Source organism: Chionomys nivalis, chromosome 18 (assembly GCF_950005125.1).
Source record: "Chionomys nivalis chromosome 18, mChiNiv1.1, whole genome shotgun sequence".
In the NCBI taxonomy this organism is placed as follows: Eukaryota; Metazoa; Chordata; class Mammalia; order Rodentia; family Cricetidae; genus Chionomys; species Chionomys nivalis.
The window spans coordinates 34,271,176-34,293,922 of NC_080103.1; the positions used below are offsets into that span (position 1 = coordinate 34,271,176).

General features: G+C 43.3%; 1 protein-coding gene across 1 annotated transcript in view; it reads left to right on the forward strand.

The window, feature by feature from the left end:
- Positions 1-17,538, forward strand: part of Pde5a (phosphodiesterase 5A) — a 131,378-nt gene extending 113,840 nt beyond the window's left edge. Inside the window, exons 16-21 of the mRNA XM_057793249.1 lie at positions 537-637; positions 2,123-2,200; positions 3,481-3,544; positions 7,684-7,758; positions 8,546-8,629; positions 11,436-17,538. Coding sequence (XP_057649232.1) covers positions 537-637; positions 2,123-2,200; positions 3,481-3,544; positions 7,684-7,758; positions 8,546-8,629; positions 11,436-11,564 — 531 coding nt within the window. The 3' untranslated portion in view covers positions 11,565-17,538. The remainder of the gene's footprint in view (positions 1-536; positions 638-2,122; positions 2,201-3,480; positions 3,545-7,683; positions 7,759-8,545; positions 8,630-11,435) is intronic.
- Positions 17,539-22,747: the final 5,209 nt, after the last annotated feature.

The window sequence follows — 22,747 nt, forward strand, 5'->3', positions numbered from 1 at the left end:
TTGGCTCTGGCCTGCTAGCCATCTGAAGTGTCTTACTCATAAGGAGCACATACAGTTGTCAGTATTGGGTAAGCTGTGGAAATGTGAACCAGAAATGTTACCAAGTTTGTTATGGAAGCCACAGAAGAGTGTCTCTAAAATAATCAGTTACCTAAAAATTTCACAACTCCATTCTTCATATTCACTAATATGATTTTGAGTTCTCAGTTTCGCTTTGTTTTCTGTTATGTTATAGTAATTAATCTGCGCAAAAGAAAACAACAGACTTACTTAGTTTGTAGATTTCAACTCAGTCTCAAGGAGGAAACACTGTGTACAGAGGCAGGGATAATGTCATATTGCTGTTTTTATCTTACATGATAGAGCGGTGCATGGTGGGAATGAAGAGGGAAAATACTACTTCACAGCATATACTTTTAAATAGCAGGCTCAGAACGAGGTGTGTGTTTAAGTCATGTGACTATATCTTCAGCGTCAGTTCTTGAGAGTGGCTCCTGCGGGCAGAATACTAACGATGTTTCTCTTTTTATATAAAGGGCAACCAGATTCTCAGCGGCCTCTCCATTGAAGAGTATAAGACCACATTGAAAATAATCAAGCAAGCAATTTTAGCTACAGACCTAGCACTGTACATTAAGTAAGTCTTCAGAAGAGATGCCCTCCAAAATAGGTCTTAGATCGTTTTCATATCCACACTGAGAAATTCTTTTAAAAGCAAGCATCCAGACGCTTACCAGATGGGTCATTTGTATGTGTGTGTGTGTGTTGTTTTGTTTTCCGAGACAGGGTCTCTCTGTAGCTTTGGAGCCCATCCTGGAACTAGCCCTTGTAGACCAGGCTGGCCTCAAACTCACAGAGATCCTTCTGCCCCTGCCTCCCGAGTGCTGGGATTAAAGGCGTGTGCACCACCACCCGGTTCAGATGGGTCATCTTTAAAGGAAACTCCTTTGTGCCCTACTGCTCCGAATGGTAGCACAGGATGCTCTTCTACTGCTGTGTCTGTGAAGTTGTCTTGAGGCATCATGTTGGGTCCAGTCTAACCATCCCAGAGGCTGCTTGCTTTCCTCCTTTCCTTCACTGGCCAATCCCTGCCCACTCATGATTCATAGCCACCCCAGCCTGGGTGGGCAGGCAAAGAGCACCGCAAACCATCCTCTTTTCTTCTGCCTTTGGCAGGAGAGTGCTACTGTGGAACTGTGGAGTTGTTCTAGCATCAGACAGTGCTACCGAGTGCTGTTTCCGACTGCACTTGGCATGATTATCGCGCTTCTTTACGAGCCAGACAGTGCTCACTGGCGTTGGATAGTCACGGTTTCCAGCCTATAGACTGAGACCTCTGTATGTGTGGGATCACCCGTCCTGGGCTTCGTCTCAATGTGGAGGTCTCTCCTTTGACACAAGGGTTCACAGCCGTGGTAGTAGTCTCTGCCATGAGGAGTTAAAATGTAGCAAACTTCAGATTATTCAAAAGCTTTTTGAGAATACTGATCATCAAATCACAAAGAACATGAAAAGATACCTTGGTCTGCATAGGCTTCCCATTTTTATTCCACGTGGGTTTCTTTTCTTTATGTGGAACTTACTTCTGTCTTTGATAGTCATACACAGTACATTTCATCACGTAACTTTATCTTTTGGTTGGTCTCAATTCTCAAGGCTCTTGCTAATGTTGGGTACATAGGAGGTATTTGCTAGACACAGATGACTCTTATAGTCATGAATGAGAAGAAATATTATCTAGAACTTGCTCTTTGCTTCTAAAGTATTTAATGTCTTCATCGCCTTTAAAAAAAAATTCTGCAGCAAGATGTGGATGGGTTAGAGACCTTAGACCCTCTTACCCCTATGCACTTAAAGATCTTAAATCATTATCATCTCATTTTAATTCACATTATTCTATTTCTTTTATAAAAAAATATCTGTGAAGTTAAAAACATTATGCCTTGAAATAATTTCCATAGAAAGTGGACCAGGGTACTGAGTGCTGATAAAGCTTTGTTGTTGGTTGGGTCTGGGATGGGGAAAATGGAGATCTTTGAGTATACATTCAACAAGTCTTGTAGACCAAGGGAGAAGAACCTGAGAAATCACCATAATCACCGTGTTCTTCTTATTGTTCAAGGAGACGAGGAGAATTTTTTGAACTCATAAGAAAAAATCAATTCAGTTTTGAAGATCCTCTTCAAAAGGAGTTATTTCTGTAAGTTGACTTTCCTGCTCGTGCAAGCTTTGCTACCTCGTTAATTTTCTCAGATCACTTGTTAATTGGGATTATTTGTTGTGCATAACGACTTTTGAGGCTGTCCCCTGCTCCAGAGTGTGTGTGTGATCGCTGGCAAGTTGAAGTAACTAGATTGTTGCCTTCTTGTAGACTGGTGAGTACAGTAGAGAGGTGAAACATTTATGGCCAAAAGATTGCCATTTTGTTTCATTTCTCTCATCCTTTGGAATGGAAAAGCAAAAATTAACAGCTCATAGATTTCCCATTTTTATGCCACGTGGGTTTCTTTTCTTCATGTGGAACTTCCGCTTTTCTTGGACCACAGCACAGCAGTGCTCTCCAGGAGACCCTTCCAAATGATACTTTTCCTCCTCCCTTCTTTTAGCAGGAAGTAATATCTCTGCTGCTACTTGCTGCCACTATCTCTGCCATGGCAATAACTTTTATTAGTAAAACAGATCCAGGAAGCCACCACAGTCCCTGCACTTGGGAGGATGAAGGAAAATGATTACCACAAGGTCAAGGCCACCCAGGGCACTAAATGTTGAGGCCCTGTCTCAAACAATAAACCAAAGCAAAGTTATCAAGTCAGTAATAACACCTGTAATCCCAGAACTTTGGTAGTGGATCAGAAATTGAAAGTCATCCTTAGCTACATAGAAAAATGGAGGTATCTCAAGATATATGAGACCTCCTCTCCCTGTCCCCCAAAAGGTAATCTTCACAGCTGTACCCTTCTATTCTAATGTGCATTGTTAGATCCTGGAGACAGGGTGGTTCCCTCTGCTCTAACGAGAGAAGGGCTAATAGCTCCCTCTCCCCCTTGCTTTTCTCTGCTGAAGGAGAAGACTCCCCAACACGCACCATCCAACCATGCAAAAGTTGTTGCGTGGCCAGCCCTACAGGTGGTGCGTGAATGAAGGTGACCCACTAAACAAGAGTGTCCTCAGTAGGATGTGTGATGGTATATCCTTGTGGTTAATCGGTATGATTTCATCTCGTTATCAGTGTGAGAAAGCCAATGATCACACAAGCGTTTATTCCACAAACAAACTCCAGTAACACACAGGACAGCCAAACAGTGAGGATGTATCACAGTTACAGCAGCCAGGTTTCCAAAGGAATCCATTCTGTTTGTGCTTTGGTCTTCAAAAATTGGGTCTTCTGTTGTTAAATAGATTTTAAGTGAACTTTTTGTTAGTAACTTCTTACTGAGAATAAATGCTCACAAGATTTGGGGGTTCTCTCTCCTTTACCAGGGCAATGCTGATGACCGCCTGCGATCTCTCTGCGATTACGAAGCCCTGGCCGATTCAACAACGGGTAGGTTGCTCAGTGGTGATCAAAGCAGTACTCAAAAGTCAAAATAAGAAAAGTCTCTTCACTTAAAGCGAGCTTTGGAAGTCAGGATTTATGGAAATTTCCCTCTAATTTTAAGCAGTGTTAAAAGCAGATGATTGAACAAGAAAGTGTTTACCGTTTTAAAAGATTCATTTACACTTAATATCCGCATGATACATTGAAAAAGACAGTTTAAAACTAGCTGTTGGTTTGATTCCAGTGCTAATTACTTCTTGCTCACTCTGGAATATTTTGAAGCATCTCCCTTTGATAGTCTTGAAAATTAGAAGAAGCAAGGTTCTCTTGTGATTTAACCTGTTAGGCTGTCCCTCTGTTCTAAGGAGACATTAACAAGTACATGTAGGGAGTGTTAATAGCTGTTGGCAAGGGTCTGATCAAGAGGCCAGAAACAGATCCTTCTCTCTGAGTGAGAAGTAACTGCCCCAACTACTTTACAGAGTGGGTAAAGTAGAGGTACCAAAAATGCCTGCGTTGTTATGTATGCTGTATTTTTGTTTGGTGGGATTGCATTCAAAATCTTAATACACAAGCAAAGATTGTTGGCCTGCTTTTAAACAAAACTCTAGGCTATATATCATGGATACAGCAAATGTGGACTTTCTCATGAAACATAGATATGGAAGAAACAAACTCATCTATGGGCTGAAGGTATGGTTCAGTAGAGAGCCCGCTTACCATGTACAAGACCCAGGGTTCTATCCACAACAGTTTCTGCTCTATATTAAATATGATTGCGTGCCCATTCATTAGGTCTGCAGGCAGGCATTAGGTCTGCATGTAGTGTACATACATACATGCAAGCAAAACACCCATATAGATAAAATATTTTTAACTTAAGTAGACAGTGGAATAGATGAGCGGACCCAGAAATAAAACAGCAAGCCTATGCCCGAGTAGTGATATTTCATTTGTATTTTAATAAATGAAGCTTGCCTGAAGACCAGAGAGTAAAACACCCCCTCTGTTCAATCTTACAGACCAGGCAGTGGTGACACACCTTTAATCCCAGCAGCCCCACTAGTTTGCCGTAGAAACCAAGCAGTAGTGGTGCATGGGATGAGACAGTCTCATTCTGAGATTCCTGAAGGCAGGATCACCATTTCAGACTAAGGTAGAGATAAGAGCCAGTGGCTGGCTGTTTTGCTTGTCTGACCTTCAGGTTGAATCCCAATATCTGTCTCTGGGTTTTTATAATTCGTACTACAATGCCCACTTGATTTTTTTACAAAAGAGTAAGACACATACATTGGGGGAAGAGAGGGTAGCCTCTTCAGCAGAGGTGCTGGTAAAACTCACTGTCTACCTTCAAGAAAATGGAGTAAGGTTCCTATCTTTTACCACTTGTCAAGAGTCAATTTAAAATAGATCAAGGACTGATTTAAAACCTGAAATGCTGAGACCACAAAATGAAAACGGGGGCTACTCTTGACGACAGAACTTCCGAATGGAGCTTCTGTAACAGAGACTGGCCCTCAGCATCAGCATTGACTACCTGGGCCCCTGTGAAATGACAAGAGTTCTGCAGAGCAAAGGGAAGCTGTCAGCAGAGCAGACGGACAACCCAGAGAGTGAGAGAATCTGCGCCAGGAAGGCTTTAAGAAATGAATTTGCGCCGGGTGGTGGTGGCGCACGCCTTTAATCCCAGCACTTGGGAGGCAGAGGCAGGTGGATCTCTGTGAGTTCGAGACCAGCCTGGTCTACAAGAGCTAGTTCCAGGACAGGCTCCAAAACCACAGAGAAACCCTGTCTCGAAAAACCAAAAAAAAAAAAAAAAAAAAAAGAAATGAATTTGCCAAGGGAACAAAACTGCCAGTCAACAAATGGGCTAATGAAGGTATAGATAGTCCTCTTTAAAGGAAACGCAGATGGCCTATGACTATTATAAAATGTGTTCAATATCCCTAGCCATCGGGGAGATGCAAATTAGAACTATTTTGAGCTACCATATTACCCCAGTCAGAGTGGCTCTCATCAACAAATTTGACAACAATGTTGGAGACAATATGGCGAACAGGGAGCCATTGTTCGTCACTGCTGGGGGTGCAGGTTAACACATCCATTATGGACGTTAGTTTGGGGGCTTCTCCAAAGCTTGAAAGCAGAGCTCCCATATTACACATCCTCCCATGTGACCTCCTGGGCCCACGTTCACAGGCTTCTTTCCTCTGTCACAGAGATGTTGTTGCCTCACTCACTGTAGCAAAGGATTGGAACCAATCTAGTCTCTCGCCAGATGAACAGGTAGTAAAAATATGGTACCAGTACAGACTGGAATTCTATCAGCTCTGAAGAAGATGAAGTCACAAAATGTTCATGAATATGGGTGGACTTAGAATGTATAATGTTTAGCAAGGCCTCTAATTGACTGAGGAGCATCCATGACCCATCAAGACATGAACTACAAAGCAGGAAGATGAGCATAGACAGCCTTGTTATACTGAAAGCAAGGAAGTTCCCAGAAAGCGATAGAGTGAGTTCAGAGAACAGACACCCAGTCCAAGAAGCTTGCAGTGGCCAAATTGGAGCGCCCAGAAGGACTGAAATACATAAATATGTCCAAACCTTAGAATTCAAATAATGAAGGCATTAGTAAAAGCGAAACCTCCTGTAGTCACCTTTGGTAGATGTTTGAGAACCAAGTGTGTTTATAGTGGGGACGCTGAGAAGAAGCCTGCTTTCTCAAATATGAGTTACACTGAAGCATAACCAAATAATTGACGTGGGAAACTTTCTTGGTATTTAAAGCTAATAAAACGAACCTAAGAAATGTTGACTTTGACAGTCACCCTTGTGAAAATCCCTAAATAAATGGACCCCAGAAAACATCCATAATTATCACCAGGATCACACAATGAGGGGCAGCCTCCATATGAGCAGCCACTACTGGACGTCTCCAGCGCCATGGCTACGGAGCCAGAGCCAACTGATGAGAAAATGGGATGTCAGCCAGCTGAGCCTCAATAACCCAGGAAGAGGCATTGTGGGAATGTGGTCTACAGAATCCGGACTCTGGAAAGCTATAAGATAAACAAACCAGGGTGTTCATCAACAACAGAAATCGCACAGAAAGATGAAAAGAGAGATTACAGGAAACTCAGAAGCCTGTCACCAGCTGCAATACAGCATTTGGTGCCCTCCCCCAATCTTTTATAAACAGGTGCTTAAGAGCATGGAGTTTGCTGTGACCTTGTGTCTTTTAGGAATGTCAGAAGCCACCTCCATAAAAACCTCATCAGCATGACTGCCCAGACATGAGCTGAACAAGGGCGACACCAATAGACTTGATAGCATGGTTGGGGGAACGCTCGCAAGGCCTCAGCTCTTCAGGAAGAACTACAGACAACTAAAGAGTGGTGGGGGCAGGAGGGACCGTCTCCCCCAGCCAGGGAGAGCACACCCAGTACCACATGGTCAGCCCTGAAAACATACACACAAGTAGCATTATACTGACTGAGCAAGCTGCAGCCATGTGTTTACACTTGAGCATGTGCACACATACACACACACACATACACACACACACACCTGTTTTAACAATTAATGAAAAAAAGAAGCCATAAATTTGAAAACAAGCAAGGAAGGGTGGAGTTGGGGGAGGAGTGGAGGGTAAATATGATCAAAATATGTTGTATGAAATTCTCAAGGAATTAGTGCTTTATTAAGAAACATTAAATGGGCCGGGCGGTGGTGGCGCACGCCTTTAATCCCAGCACTTGGGAGGCAGAGGCAGGTGGATCTCTGTGAGTTCGAGACCAGCCTGGTCTACAGAGCTAGTTCCAGGACAGGCTCCAAAACCACAGAGAAACCCTGTCTCGAAAAACCAAAAAAAAAAAAAAAAAGAAACATTAAATGGGAGCTTAATAACTTGCTGTTCATTCTTACAGATGGGCAGTCTTGGTATGGTTTGGCAAAAGTGAAACATGTCACTTCTTGCTTAGTTCCAGGGGGTCACCTGATTGTAGCTATATTGCAGCCTTATTTCTGTTTCTCGTTGTTTTCTTGCTACTGATGTGCTGGAAACAACCGGTTTGCTAGATTCCATTATCTTCATTCAAAGTCTTGGTTTTGAAGAGTGACACTCCGTCTGCTGTCTGTTTCAGATAGCGGAACTCGTGGCAGCGGAATTCTTCGATCAAGGGGACAGAGAGAGAAAAGAACTCAACATTGAGCCTGCTGTAAGTAAGAGGCTTTGTTGGTAGGAACTGTTAAGCCACATTCTTAAATTCTATACTCGTTGTAGAGATAGGTTCTTACAGTGTCCCTCGGACTGGTCTCAGTCTGCAGTTCTTTTGCCGTGGCCTCTTGGGGCTGAGTTCCGAGCCTGTGACCACACATGGCTACAGTGTGTGCTGCTTCTGAGTACTCCTGTGACACCTTCCCTTGAGTATGAGGTTCCCATTTACTTTTTAACACTTTCTTTTTAGAAGAATTATCCCTGCTGATTGCAAAAGCAAAAGCAAGCTAGGAAAACAAGAATTGCCGACAAGTTGTGCCCCCAATTTTCTTGTAGTTTGTTTTCTCCACTTTAATGTAATAAGCCGCTTTTATTCTAATATAATCTTTGGTGTATATGGATCAATAATTATATGAAATGAGTATGACCACAACTTAATGCACTTCCCTTGTTGTAATATTTGCCATATCCATTGCTATAAACAGCAAAGTGATAAACAACCACATTGCTGCCCCTTCCTCTCTATTATTTTGTGAGGGTAAATTCTCATAAGGAGACTTTAAAATTGTTTGATGTGGCCTTGTAATATAAAGGTATACATCACAGATGTGAAATTTTAGATCCTTACTTTTATTTCTAGGGTTAGAAATACACACACACACACACACACACACACACACACATAGTTGCTGTCTTACCTCTTTAAGCTAACCACTGTTTCATCTTTTTACAGCCAGCCTTTCCTGTGTGCTCTGAATAAATGTAGATCTGTCTGTGTGTATTTTCAGGATCTAATGAACAGGGAGAAGAAAAATAAAATCCCAAGTATGCAAGTCGGGTTCATAGATGCCATCTGCTTGCAGCTGTATGAGGTATTTACAGAAAAATATTAGATGGCTAAACTTAGATTGTGTTATGAGTCGAATCTGAAGCACATTGAAGAGATTAACACTAGACATGTAGTTTTGCTTCTAACTCAGAAAACATAATTATCACTGGTATTGTTTCTTCCTGCTGATGAATGTGATGCTGTACAAAACAAGGGATACAGTCCGCATTTGCTATTTCACAAAGGCATTGACTCACTCGGTATATAAATATCTGCTGTGGGCCTAGGGTGTGCTGGACACCAACACGTTCATTTAGGGGACACTAAGAAGCGTGTGCTGGTGCTGCCCTCCAGGAGATGTTTCCTGCACACTCTGCATTATTTTTTTTTTAAATTTAATTTTAGCCTAAGTACAAAAAATAGTCACCCAGTTTTTCCTCGCTGTCATACTGTGGCTTGAATATTATTAAGAATTTTTTTTCTTAATAGTAGCAGTAGGAGGTTGCAGGAATATGGGCTCCAGTTTCCCTTCTTTTTTTTTTAATTTTTTTTTTTCAGTTTCCCTTCTTTTGCTAGTTTTGCTTCTTTGCTTTTTGTAGCTTTTGTTGTTCTGGTAAAAAAAAAAAATCTATTCAAAGTATTGGTATAGATGCTTCTTGCCCCAGCAAAGAAAAGAGATGCTGCCTTTGTTTTTAAAAGTTCAAATGGATTTGTTTTATTTCTTTGAGAAATTTACCCTGGAGTTGTCATAAAAGGTTAAGATCAGACAAGAACTACAAAGTTTCCAATGCAGACATTGCATATTCAGTAACTGGATGTGTAAAGTTCATCTTGCAGAGAAAGAGTGTTTGCCCCAAATAGGTAGTTGGTGGAAAGCCCAATGGAGAATTCAGTTCTCACCTTTTTTTTTTTAATTTTTTTTTTTTTAATTTATCATTGTTATTATTTTCTAGACTAGATTTCTCTGTGTAATAGCACTGGCTGTCCTGGGACTTGTTTTGTAGACTCGGTTGGCCTTGAACTCACGGGGATCCACCAACCTCTGCCTCCTGAGAGCTGGGATTAAAGGCGTGCACCACCACACCAGGTCTCCAGTTCTTATTCTTAGTGCATGGTCCTAGCACTTCTTAGTTCTGTTACTGTGAAGAGACACCATGACCAAGGCAATTCTTATTAAGGAAAGCATTTAATTGGGGGCTCGTTTACAGTTTTGGAGGTTTAGTTCATTATCATCATGGCCAGATGCAGACAAACTTGGTATTGGAGAAGTAGTTGAGAGCTACATCCTGGTCCACATGCATGGGGTGAGAGGTAGGGTGGGGGGTCCTGGTCCTGGTCTTGGTCCTGCGCTTTTGAAACCTCAAAACCCACTCATAGTGACACACTTCCTCCAGCAAGACCACACCTCCTAGTCCTTCTCAAACAGTGTCACCCCTTAGTCAGCCTTGGTTACGAAGCATTCAGATTTATGAGCCTGAGGATAATTCTTATTCAAACCACCACAAGCACCAAAGGGTTTAATAAACTATCCTGCTGATGAGGAGGAAGGGGAGGTAAAAAGAGAAGACATCAAAGGAAACAGAAGAAAAGGCCACCCAGGTCACCTCTATAGCACTGTCTTCCCACAGTCTGCAGGGTCCATTTGGCTAGTTTCCTCCTTGGTGAAGAAGTCCTTCCTCAGAAACTGCTGGAGTCAGAGTTTTAGGCACCCTCTGACCTCCTTTGTCTGACAGACACTTGCCCTGTTGGTTGAATAAAGAGCTTCTCAGTTGATGATACCCATGGCTCTTGTTTTTTCCCATCCCTGAAATCAAGGAGAAAGACCAGCATAATCAGAAGAGCCATTCTAGATTTCACTTTGTTGTGCAGTTTGTGTATACACTGTTTGTGCTGTTGGGAAGCCTACGTGATCCCAAAGGGTGTTTTGCGCTTATCACGGAAGTAGTATGTTCTCAATGCAGAGCAAACAAAGTCCCGAGAAGCAGAGAGGAAGATAGAAGTCTCTGTCTATTTAGAGATAACCACCGATGTCAGTGTGTGTGCCGTAAGATGCTCTCATCCCCTTTAATAAAAATTGACTTTTGAAATCCATGCTAAAACACACGTAGTTCCACATCAGACATGTGCCTGAGATATTTGTAATGACTGTAAAATGCTCACAAAATATTACTAAGCCTTGTTGTTGGGCGTTTGTCATTTCTCCATGACAAAGAAAGCTACAGCGAATGTTCTTGTAGCTAAATGCACGGCACTTGGTAATAATAACCTTTGTGCACATCTTGCATTGAAAAAGCACATTGCATAAAACCGTCTGTGGGAAAGCACAGGCCTGGCTCCCACAGGCCCCTCAGAGAGCCAGCTTTCATCCAGACAAACTGCACCCACACAAATGAGCCCCCACAGCTCAGCGGTTTACAGTTTTAAGATTCATTTTTATTTTTAATCACGCGTGTGTCTTTGTGTGAGTATGTGCACACGAGTGCAGGTGTCCCTAGAGGCCAGAGCCAATGGGTCCCACTGGAGCTCCGGGAGCTGTGAGTGGCCTGACATAAGCTCTGGGAACCAAACTCAGGTCCCTCTACGGAGCAATACATGCTACACCAATACTCCCCTCAACCTCTCCTTCAGGCCCCTTGGTTGTCACTGTGCTCTCTTTGTCCCCAAGTATGCCTCCTTAGATCTATAGCATAAAGGAAAGCTTTGATAAATACTGCGTGTGCGTGCATGCGCGCGTGTGCGTGTGTTCCTAGGACTTAAGAGAACGGCGCCTGTGTCGCTGCTCACACAATTTATGTGGCCCCTGGTGGCAAGCCTGTGGTTCCTTCTAGTTCTTTCCTTTCTCTTTTTAGGCCCTGACTCACGTTTCAGAGGACTGTTTGCCCCTGCTGGATGGCTGCAGGAAAAACCGACAGAAGTGGCAGGCCCTCGCAGAACAGCAGGAGAAGGCGCTCGTTAACGGGGAGAGCAGCCAGGCCTAGCGAGACTGACGGTGCATCCCCCATGCACCGACTGCCGCAGGCCGGGTTGCTCCATACATCATGCGTACTTGTGTGCACTTTGCCACTGCTGTGTTTTGTTTTTGCACAACTTTTGAGAGCATAGCATGAAGTGTCTTAGAGATTGCTACCTACTTTCTCTACTTTGGTTTTCTGCCACTGAAGCGAAATGGTTAGTCATCTTCACGTCGAACACATCGATAGGAATGGTGTAAATGGCATTCCTGCACTCAGCGTGGTTTTGCTTGGGAATTATAAATAACTGTCTTTGTGTTTCTGAGTCACCAGTCTTTCAAACATGTTAGAAATCTTTCTCAAAAAGTAGGTTAGAGACAAATTGCCTGTGTTCTGGGACATTTAAAGCGATCATGAGATGAACGTTGACCAAGTGGACTTTAGGGGAGAAATGAATATAAACTTGAAGGGTCTTAACAGAGTTAAGGTGTTGAGAAACAAGAAAATGTATTATCTAATTGCTCTGCTCTTTCTGTGATGGGGACAGCTTACCTTACATGTCGCCTGTAACACTACAACCAGTCCACACAGTAACCCTTCAGCACGCGATCTCAGAACCCCACCTAAAGCCCAGGGCCAGATGGTTCCCCCACTGACCTTCCCACGAGAGAGTGTGTGCCAGATGTGGGAGGGCCCGGAAGAGCCTTAAGCCAAGAGAAATGTCTCACTGGAAGATCTTTCTGACAATCTGCATTTTAAATACTGAAAACTTCAAAAACTAATTTCTTTTGAACTTGTCAACGCCTTAATCCAGCAATTAAGTTTCAACAGAAAAGTGGTCACAGGACCACTTGCCTGAAGTTAGGACATGACCACATGTATAAAAGGGAAAATTAGCCTTTATTCCTCTGTCATATCTACAGGAAAAGAAAATAATTATACAAGTTGCATCAGAGGTTTGTCTCTAAAAGGGAGCTCAGACAATGAGTTCAAAGGAACAGTGTGAGATCTTCCTGTCGGAATAAAAACAGCCTTCGGTATCGGGAGCAGATAGTGAATCGAATCAAGCAGCTCGAGTAGGGAGGAGTATCTGTTCCAAATGTGCAGAAATGTTTGAGTTTGAGGAGAAATTGAGGGATTTGATTTATTAACTTCCGTCCTTTCCCCACCTCCTCCCAAACTGGGTGAAATATTTGATCTGGGTTTCTAACATTAATTTGGATTGAAATGGTTTCTTTTTCCTTTCCTCTTTGCTTAAAACGCACCATGTTCATTTTGGATCCTGTGTATGTATATTTTATTGTGGCCTTGTTCTTACTCAGCTACGAGAAGGCCAAGCGAGTTATGCTAGCATTGTTTTGTGTGGGTGAAGGCCAACCCAGGGAGTTGTTGCCCAATGCCAGCTGTGTTACTGTTGTGATACTTGTATCTTCAGAATATCATTTTGTTTGTTTTTCATGTCACGTAGATGAGATCTGTAAGGTTGCCTCTAATGCACCGGTGTGTAAATTACACAGACCGTCACCAACAATAGTCATATCAGCACACTGTATATATACCTATGCATGCATCCATAACTCCTGAGTGCAGACTCGGACTTAGAGAACATTCTCTCCGCCTAGCACTGAACCCCACACGTGACTGAGCAGTTATGCTGAAACACGGACATACACATTTGTAGTGCCAACCACTGAGAACATCTTTAAAGGCTACATTATGTGTGGAGGATTTGTCTGTGGTGTTAACAAGCAGGAAGTCAGAGCAGAAATCGTTTGACTCGCTTTAGGCAATGATTTATTTCACCTACGAGTATAGGCATTAAAGTAGGAAGAGGAGTGCCGTGCCTCCGCTATGTCATTGCTGGATAGTTCCGTGCCTACAGAAGAGAGTACACTTTTATTCAAATAGTTTTTATTTTATAGGAAAACCATTCCATACATGGAGTTTCTGTCTGTGGTACAAAAACACAAATCATAGTTTTCGTTCTGAATGTGAATATTTCCTTTCTAGTATCCTCTCAAGTTGGATTATATTTATTATATTATATTATTATAATCTCTCCCTTATGCTGCCATGTATTGATATTGCCCATAACGAACAAGACATTGTTGTTGTCCTAGACTGTTTGGTTAATTGCTTGGCTGGCTGTAGTGAGATAACATGATAACATTTAATTTTAATTTTTAGCCAGAACAAGAATCTGTGTTTTGGTAACTTGTCTAGAAAGCTTTCTGAACATGGTTAGAAGATTTGCCTTTGCTGATCATGATATTATGTGAATGTGTATAAATCAGTTAGCCTCTGCACCTAAGGAAGCTGTGTTCCTAATGTAGTCAGGTTTGGACAAAGCCTGTGTTCCAGGGAAACGTCACAGGAGGCAGCTAGCTCCTAAGCCTTCCTCATAGGCCTCTGAAACCACTGTCAGAAACGGGGTATTGAAGTAGAGACATGACCTCATCCCGCAGGTCACTTCTCAGGCTGAGTTCCTTAGATGGAAAGCAAGTACGTTTAATCTGCTCCACACAGCCCTGACTCAGAGCATACACCCAGGATGCTGCTTCTTACTGTGGATTAATTGCGAAGAAGAGTTTCTGTTAGTAGCAGCCTGGAGACAAGGGTGAAGATGACAATGTACTAGTAGCATTGCTTTCCTGGAGGAACTGGAATCCCAGACGAGTTTTGCCTACCAGTCAAGTGCCTTTATTCCCAGAATGTTGCGGACGCGTGAGGCTTGGCACCTATTACATTTCCAAATTATCTGTGTTTTTCTCTAGATTACACTCCTTATCCATAGCACGTAAGCAGTGAGGCCTTTTCTTTACCTGATTTAAGACGAGAAAAGACAAAGTGGTCCCTTGCTTGCCTGTAAACAGTAGTTTCAAATAAGGTGGCATTAGCCCACTAAATCCTCTCCATATGTTAGGTACCGCGCTCAGCGGCCGGGACAGAGCAGTAACTCCACGGAGCTCGCGGGCTGTGCAGGAAATGACTAGGAGCATCGTTTCTCATTCCTCCAGCTTCACATGCAAACGTAGAGGGCATCCCATCACTTTCCTCCTCATCTGTAACATACACACTTTGCACTTTTATCCAAAATTTCTTAGTATGTCTGTGAACAGCCTGTCTTCCTGTCAGCACGGATCTGCTAACTTGCTGATAGCTTGAAGAACGCCTGTGTAAGACGTCCTGTCTTCCATGATGTAGAGCATGTTTCCATATTTCAACCAGGGAGGGGGGGCCAGAGTTCTCATGGACCCCTTCTGCCCTCTCACAGAGAACAAAGAAGGAAGTATTAAAGCTTACCTCACCCCTCCTCATTCTTACCAACAAGCCTGTGTAGACATGTCTTGAATGTTGTTGAAACGGATGTAAATAGCTGAAAATAGAAATTTGTATTGCTGTTTAAGAACCCTAACGAACCATCACGCGCCACTGTTGAAACCTGTTTGTATTCTTACGCCTTTTCAATATATCTGAACAAATATATAGTTTCGGGCACTATTTTTATACTAGCATAAAAGAGTTACTATGTAAATTATGTCCTGTTGTGAAGTCATTTAAATGATTGGCAGGCTGGTTTTCCTTTCCTCTCACCACACCGAAAACCATTTCCGAGGATTCTTCTGGGAGAGGGTGGGTCACCCTCCAGAAGCACCTGCTCGCCCCCCCCTCACCCCGCCATCCCTGTGACGTCAGACACGGTCAAGGTGGTATTCACTGTGCGAAGTCATCACACGTCAGGTGTTTCCTCATTTTGCAGTGCTGTAAAAGTAAAATGAATGAACAAGAACCGAATGTGGTCCCTTTGTGAGGGCGCCTTGGGTTTTAAGAGTTAGGAAACGATGTGGAAATTGGGCTTCACGCTGGGAAAGCCGGTCCAGTTAGTTTCAGAGAATTTTACACTGAAGTCTGATAAATACTCAGTTAAATTGACTCTTCAGTGTTATTTTATTGGTAATGTCCTGTGCTGCCAGTTGGAGGGTCACGTTTCCCGCCATAACAGCACTGTGGGGGGTGATGGGATCATTACCAACCTGGTGTACATGGAGCTAAAACTTGGGTGTTTCCTTCTTGCCAGAAAGCTTGGGCCTGAGAGGAGCCCAGATTTGTAGCTTCACAGCCACTGTTAACACTACAACCAGCTCTTTTTTAATGCAATATTTTAGAAGTCCCACACCCAGGCTTCATGGGTCAAATTACTATCTAGGAGCATTATAAACAACACGGCTCTCAGGAGATTTTACTTTGGTTTGGGTTTTATGGATAGGGTTCCTTAATTTAGTTCTCCTGATAAAGGTTAATGTAGGGCCTCAAGGGACTTCAGACACCCATTGATTGTTCCTGGCATTAAAGACATTGTGGTATAGATACTGGATTTTTATTTTATTTTATTTGGGTACCTTTAGGCAAGCCGTCTTCACTGTTCACTGGTCAGAAAACAGCTCACCTGAACAAATATTGCCAGTACACATAGAAGAATACTTAAAACTTCTGACCATGAGAGGGCGCCAGAATCTCATTTGTATTTAAAGAAGTAGCAACTGGCGTTGAAGGATAATTAAAAACTGCTTCTTCAAATATTTTTGGTGACTAAATAAGAAAAATACAAATGAGAATTTCTGAAAGTAATGAAAAATTCATTTTTCTATTATTTTTTATGGTAATTTAAAGCCTTTTTTAATTGCCCTTAGTCCAGTGATGACGCTGTCAAGATTCTCCTTGTGAATAGTCAGACCTCTTGGGTTCTCTTTTACTCCCGATTCCACTCCCGGGACAGCAACCCTTTCTGTACAAATAAGAAGCATTTTAAAACTTCCTTAATGTAGAGTCCCATGATTAGCTGTTTGTCTCCCAGCAAACAAGAATTCTGGTCCCCATGTTTAATACATAGAAATGTCATGCCATGACTTTCTGTTTGTAAGGAACGCGACAGTAAGCCAACCAGAAACCCCGAACTTGCAGAGAGAGTTGTCTGGTTTTAAGCTACATTCAGCTAAAGTTTGGGGGGTTAGGAGAGAAACTAACATGCCATTTGTCTAAAAAAAAAATCTCAGGAAATATGAAGGGAATGAAAATAAAGTTATTTGGAACAAAATAATTCTAATGAAGTGGTCCGATTGAATACTCATGATAGTGTTCAACCTTACAATGTCCTGGCTCACTGCCCTGAGCCATGGCTCACATTTTGTCACCGTTCGTCCTTTGTGAGTAGCTTCGAGAAATGGCAGGACTTTCTTCAGCCGTTTTCTAAGGTCTCTGCTCCCACTTCCACTAGCAGGCCCTTCCAGCTTCCCCAGAAACCACACCGCTAAGAGACAAGTTCACCATTCATGATGCAAGCATGAAGAGAAACAGTCCCCAGAGTGTGATGCCAGAGTCAGAGACAAGGATCAAAGAGTGTCTCAGGAGGGTAACACAAGGGGATCTTTTGAGGAGAGTAAGTTTTGGAGGCTCACGGATTCTCCAGCCGTCAAAGGACTCTCTCAGCCTCTTGTCTCACCTGTGATACAGCCCATTGAGGCACCTGGTTGAAGAATCACAGCCTTTTGTCTACAGTCATTGATCTCACTGGAATTCGACCAGCAATCAGGCCGCCATTTTGCCACAGCTGAGGACACTAGAAGCAAACCTCTTCTGTAGCCTGAGTGGATTCCTAGGTGGACCGGAAGTAGTGACAGGACCAGAGGCGCTTTTCAAATGCCTTGATTTATAGCCATCTTTGTTCTGTTACTGCAAAAACTCTATGAAACTGTTTCCACATCAGAACACGAGGTGACCTGGGGTTTCCTGGGTTATGGTCACTCAAATTCGACTCAAAAATAAACTCTCTTTATTCCTTTTGAGGCGAGAGCTGTGTGGTTTTCATGAATAGGATATTTGGTAAAATAATAACCTTATTTTTCAGTACTGAACTTGGAGTGGCAGGCAGGCTAGGGAACTGTTCTTTCTCTACTTTCCCATTTCCGTTCAGAGCCACCGTGTGAACGAGCGGGATCCTTTCACGCCCTGCGGCTCCCAGGCCTAAGACTTCAAGAAGAGTTTAAGTACTGTTCAGTCCTCATAAGTAAATTTTATGAACATTTTGCTGGTATTGATGTTTTTATTGCATTTATTTATTGTGCGGGTGTGGCTCCAAGAAGACAGACTGCCACACGTGCCACGCCTGACCCTGGAGATGAGGGGGAGCGGGATAGGGTTCCTCACCTGCAAAACAGATTCCTACAAGATCACACATGATCTCGGTGGGCGTCATCTCGTGCCATGGCATGAGGTCAGATGACAAGTTGCGGGAGTCAATTGTCGCCTCCCCCCACGTAGATCTTGAAATCAACAGCTTGGCCAACAGTGCTTTACTCGCTGAGCTGTCTAACTGATCCAAGGCATTTGAAGGGTAGAAACAGAATGAATTACTTGCTTAGAGCAGGAAATACAATTAATAATGACTAAGTAGATTTATTATTATTATTATTATTACTATTATTGTTATTATTAATATTATCAATTACCATTATCATGACGACTGTGAAACCAATCCCGGGGTTCAAATGGAAATTTTTTAGGCTTAAGTAGCTAAAATTTGGAGGCTGTAAACATAGTGAGTTAAGCCAAGACTGAACTCTATCTTCTACCTTGGGAGGTCTGTTGAATCTTCACAGTAATTCTGCATGAAGGGGTTACATTCACTTCTGCCAGAGTACATGGATGCTTTGCCTGCACGAATGTCTGGGCACCAGGGGTGTGCAGTGCCTGCAGAAGGAGGTGTCAGGTCCGCTGGAGCTGGAATTGCAGATGATTGCGAGCTATCCTGTGGGTGGGTGCTGGGAACTCAGTGCTCTTAACCACTGAGCCATCTCTCTAGTCTCACCAGTGGACTATTCTTGGCTTTTGGTACCCATCTAGCAAGGAGGAGACTGAGCAGTCCACATCAGCAAGCCCTTAGGTTATTCTGAGGCAATTTTAAATTGGTTACATATTAAAGCTTAATATCTTAATCAGTTAAAACCACTGATCTAAGAAATGGCCTCTTTATCTAATTAGTTACGATCCACAGATGGGAGTGAGAGCAGGAGACAGGGTGTGTGAGAAGAAACTGGGACAGATCCGTTCAGTAGTTGTGTACGATCCGATGATTAAAAGTATCTTTTATTAAAGAGGCTTCTAGTAATTTAAATAGCAAACTCACTGAAAACTTTGTTCGGTCTCTGTCTGGATTTTTATCCACAGCAAAAGCGGTCCACCCACACGGGGAAGAGATAGCATCACAGTCCTTGCTTCTGAAGGTTCTTTCTCCTCCTGCCTTATCTACAATCGCTGAGCTGGAACCTTGAGAGATTAGCTCTGCTCTCAGTCCTCTTCCTCCTGGCTCGCGTCCTTGGAGGTCACTGAACTCTAAAGGCGGAGAACGAGCTCTAAGCCTCTGGTGGGGGAGAAGGGCATGTCACCAGTCAAGAGGGGCAAAAGGAAAGCTGGCATTTTATCTGATGTGTGTTTGCATACTAGCGATCCATCAAATTGTTCCTAGTGTCTGAGGGTAGAGGGCGAAGTAGAGCACTCTTTCTGACTTATCATCTAAACACATCCTGATGTAACAGGCACATTGACCCTGCTTGGCCAAGATCATTTGAGCCCGCACAGATAAGGTCAGCCTCGTGAAAACCTAGCACGTCTGTCTGCCTCCTTGACTTTGGGTCACTCTCCTCTTTGGACTCTACATTACAAAATGATAATCACGAAAACCTCGATAATCTGTCTAAAACCCAGTGACCCCTAACTGAGCGCATCCCCTTCAAGGCTGAAAACTCAGAGTCATCCTGGTAAATCCACTGTTATCTTGGATTCCAGGAGTACCGATATCTTGCAGGCAAGGTAGACCACAGCCAAGGTAGAAGGCAGCCCTCAGTGATGGAGATGCAGAGGCTACATTCTGGAACAGAAGTCACCGTCTTATACAAACCAGATGCTTCTCCTAAAGCTGACAAAGGACCTTCCTGCAGAACCAGAGTTGAGACAGAACCAGATAAATGGTGCAGGATTCTTGCTTCTTGCCCCAGCTCTTCTTCAGTTTAAACCTAAAGCTCATCTCAGAACCTTGAAGACAAAGTTGATGGACACCTGTTCTTCCCAATGTGTATTAATTAAATCTCCTCTCTCTGCTATTCATCACTCCTTGCCTCTCTAATTAGTATACTGGGACATGTGGCTGAACATAACCTGTTGGGGTTCCTGGAGCCAGGGGATTTTGCCCTAAAACTCTGGTTATACAAATACGCTAAATTCTTATATAGGAGCAATTTGGGTGGCCTAGGAAGCCCAGTAGTCATCACTATGGAGGGTCTAAAGTTCAGTGTTCACTGTCAGACCTAAAGGAATAGTTGTGGGAAGAAGTCCTGGGGAAGAGAAGGGCTGGGGATAGAGAACATCCCCAGGGGATGCAGTCTGCTCCTTGCCAGACAGTAGTGATTCCCAAATGGTCTTAAAAGGGAAGGAAAACTCGATGATGCTTTCATAAGAGGTAAAAATGCAAGGCAGAGCTGGTGCCTGACTTAGCCCTAAGTCTTCCCTGATGCCTGGTTTGCAGACACTTCAAAAAAAGAGGGACCAGTTCTGAGGAGAATGAGGCAGTCAAGTGTATGAGGAAGACAGTGTTGCTCCCCAGACAGGCGAGAGTCCTAGTGATCCATACTGTCACCAGTATGGCTAAGTATCCTTTCCCCTGGATCCTGCATCTTAGCCACCAAGAGCTATATCCAGTCTGTGCATTCAGTGCAACTATCAGGTAGCATCGTGCCTCAAGTGGGCTTTCCCCATGGTCCTGTGCGATGACAGAAATACAGAACAGACTGAAGGGGGCTGAAGGCATTAGTGAGCAGGACCTGTGTGCCAACCCTTTCTGTCCTCTACGATCATATTTAGGTAGATTTTTGATCCCATTCTTAGATGGAGAAGCAATGTAAGCAAGAGCATGTGACGAATTACAAGCAATGTAGCATCAAAGAAGCAGAGGGAGGATGTGAATGGGGCTCAAAGTCCACACTCCTCTCATCACTGAGCCAGCACAGCAGAACAGGCTAACCACCTGCCTCATCCAGCAGTTCGCTGTGAACTGTGGGCCACACGCAGCAGCTTCAGATACCATCCGTGCCGTCTTCCTTGACTTTAGATTATCTTAATTTTACAGATTGGAAAAAGAAATGTTCTGTATCTTCTGCCACCTATAAAGAGAGGCGGAGGGCCAGTGAGGTGGCTCAGGGGATACAAGAGTTTGTCACACAAGCCTGCCAATCTGAATTCACCCTGTAATTCCCATGGTGGAAAGAGAGAATCAGCTCCCAAAAGTTGTCCTCTGACCCCCCCCCACACACACACTCCATGAACACACACAGACACACACACACGTGAGCATTCACACACGCACGCACGCGTGTGCATGCACACACACACAATGTAATAATAAATACTTCTTTTTAAAGAGTTGGACATCACAGACATCCAATTGGGAGTTTTTCTCATGGGTGGTCTTTACTTATGTACCCATTCCTCTTTCTGCATCCATCCCTACTTCTTCCAAGCCATTCTCTCACACCCCAGCTAAACAGGAATCCACCGTTAGGAGTTTTGTTATGGCTTACACAGAGGGAAAGGGCTAAGGTGAACATTTTATTGTTCAGATAATCAGGGTGCTTGCTAGAGTCTGCTAGACTCAGCATAAGCCGCTGTATTCTTAACTTCTCTGAGCAAGTTTGAGATATAGTCTGTTCATAATCATCGGTCATAGTTGAGCCAGGTTAATCATTCATTTGTCCAGAGCTTCTTTGGAGTTTGTGTTTGTTATTCTTCAGTGGCCAAACTAACCCTGTGTAGAAACAAACATCTTTAAAAGCATAGGTCTACCTGTCTATGCGTATACACGGATAGTATTAAATCCTTGCCCACTAGCAAATCCTTGACTATCAGAGAATGTCTCACTTACTGCTTACCAGATACTGCTGCACTTTTGAAGAGTTGCTTTTTAGGACAATTCCATGATAGAACTCAGCCCTATACAGCAGAGTTCCATGGTAAATGGCTTTGCCAGGCAGAGATGCCAAGTGGAAGGGAAGCACTTTCGAACAGACCGCTAGGTATGCTCTGACCCAATCTAGCATGAGAAACACAGGTATCTGTAGGAGAACTGGCTTGACTGGGCGAGGTCTCCACCAAGCCTGCTTTAGCAATTCTCAAAAACAAAGACATGCATAAGTTTCAAACAGTATAAATATGTACCCCCTGAACTAAGTACATTATGAGATATTTCTGTAAAACAGTACCATGCAGACATCAAAGTCATTTGTAAATTGTTCCACCAAAACAGTATATTTTAAAAATATGTATATGCTTATACATATTTGTGCATGAGGGTGTGCACGTACCCTGGCACATGTGTGGAGGTCAGAGGACAAGCTGTTCCCAGTCTTTATATCACTATTTGGGAGCTGAGCTCAGGCGGTCAGGTCATCCTGCAGGCACTTTGCCCTCTAAGCTTGCCACCCGGCCCCAGGTAATTGGACTGATAAACGGAAGAAGAGATTGCCGCAGAGTTTGTGATTGTATTATGTGCTGCTGCTAAAATGGCTCTCAGAAGAAAGAAAAACAGTTCTATCGCTCGAGTTAGCTGCTTTTACTTTTCTATACGTTCTGGCTTTTTTTGAGGAAGTCCTGTGTTGTTTTTGTGATTAAGAGAGGTGAAAAATGCAACAAAAGTCTCTGAAAAAGGTTCCATGAGACATTTGGAGGTGGGGCACACCCCAGAGCCCATCTGGCTGAGAGGCAGGGAGCAGCGGGTTTGTAAAGTGCCAGGCTAGTCTCTCTTCCCTCTGCATTGTACCTGTGCCTGCCTTTACAGCGAGCGTCCTCTGTAAGCTCCAAAGAGAGGTTGTGAACGGGTTGGTCGTTGATCCCGGCACACAATGCCCTTTCTCCTTATGCACTCTGGTCACTGATGCTGCTGATTCAATTGCCCATGGTCTCCTGAAGGCTGATTATCTCAAAACAGATTAAGAAATGTTTCTTTTAGACGATTGTAGTTGGCAGCCTGATCTTCGGTAACAGGTGACCAAGTCTATAGGATTTTCAGAATTGGATTTTTCTTTTTCTCTGGGTTTCATGAAACCTCTCAAAATTGTATTTTCTGAGGGAAGTAGAATTCTTTTATTTGATTCCATACCATGAAG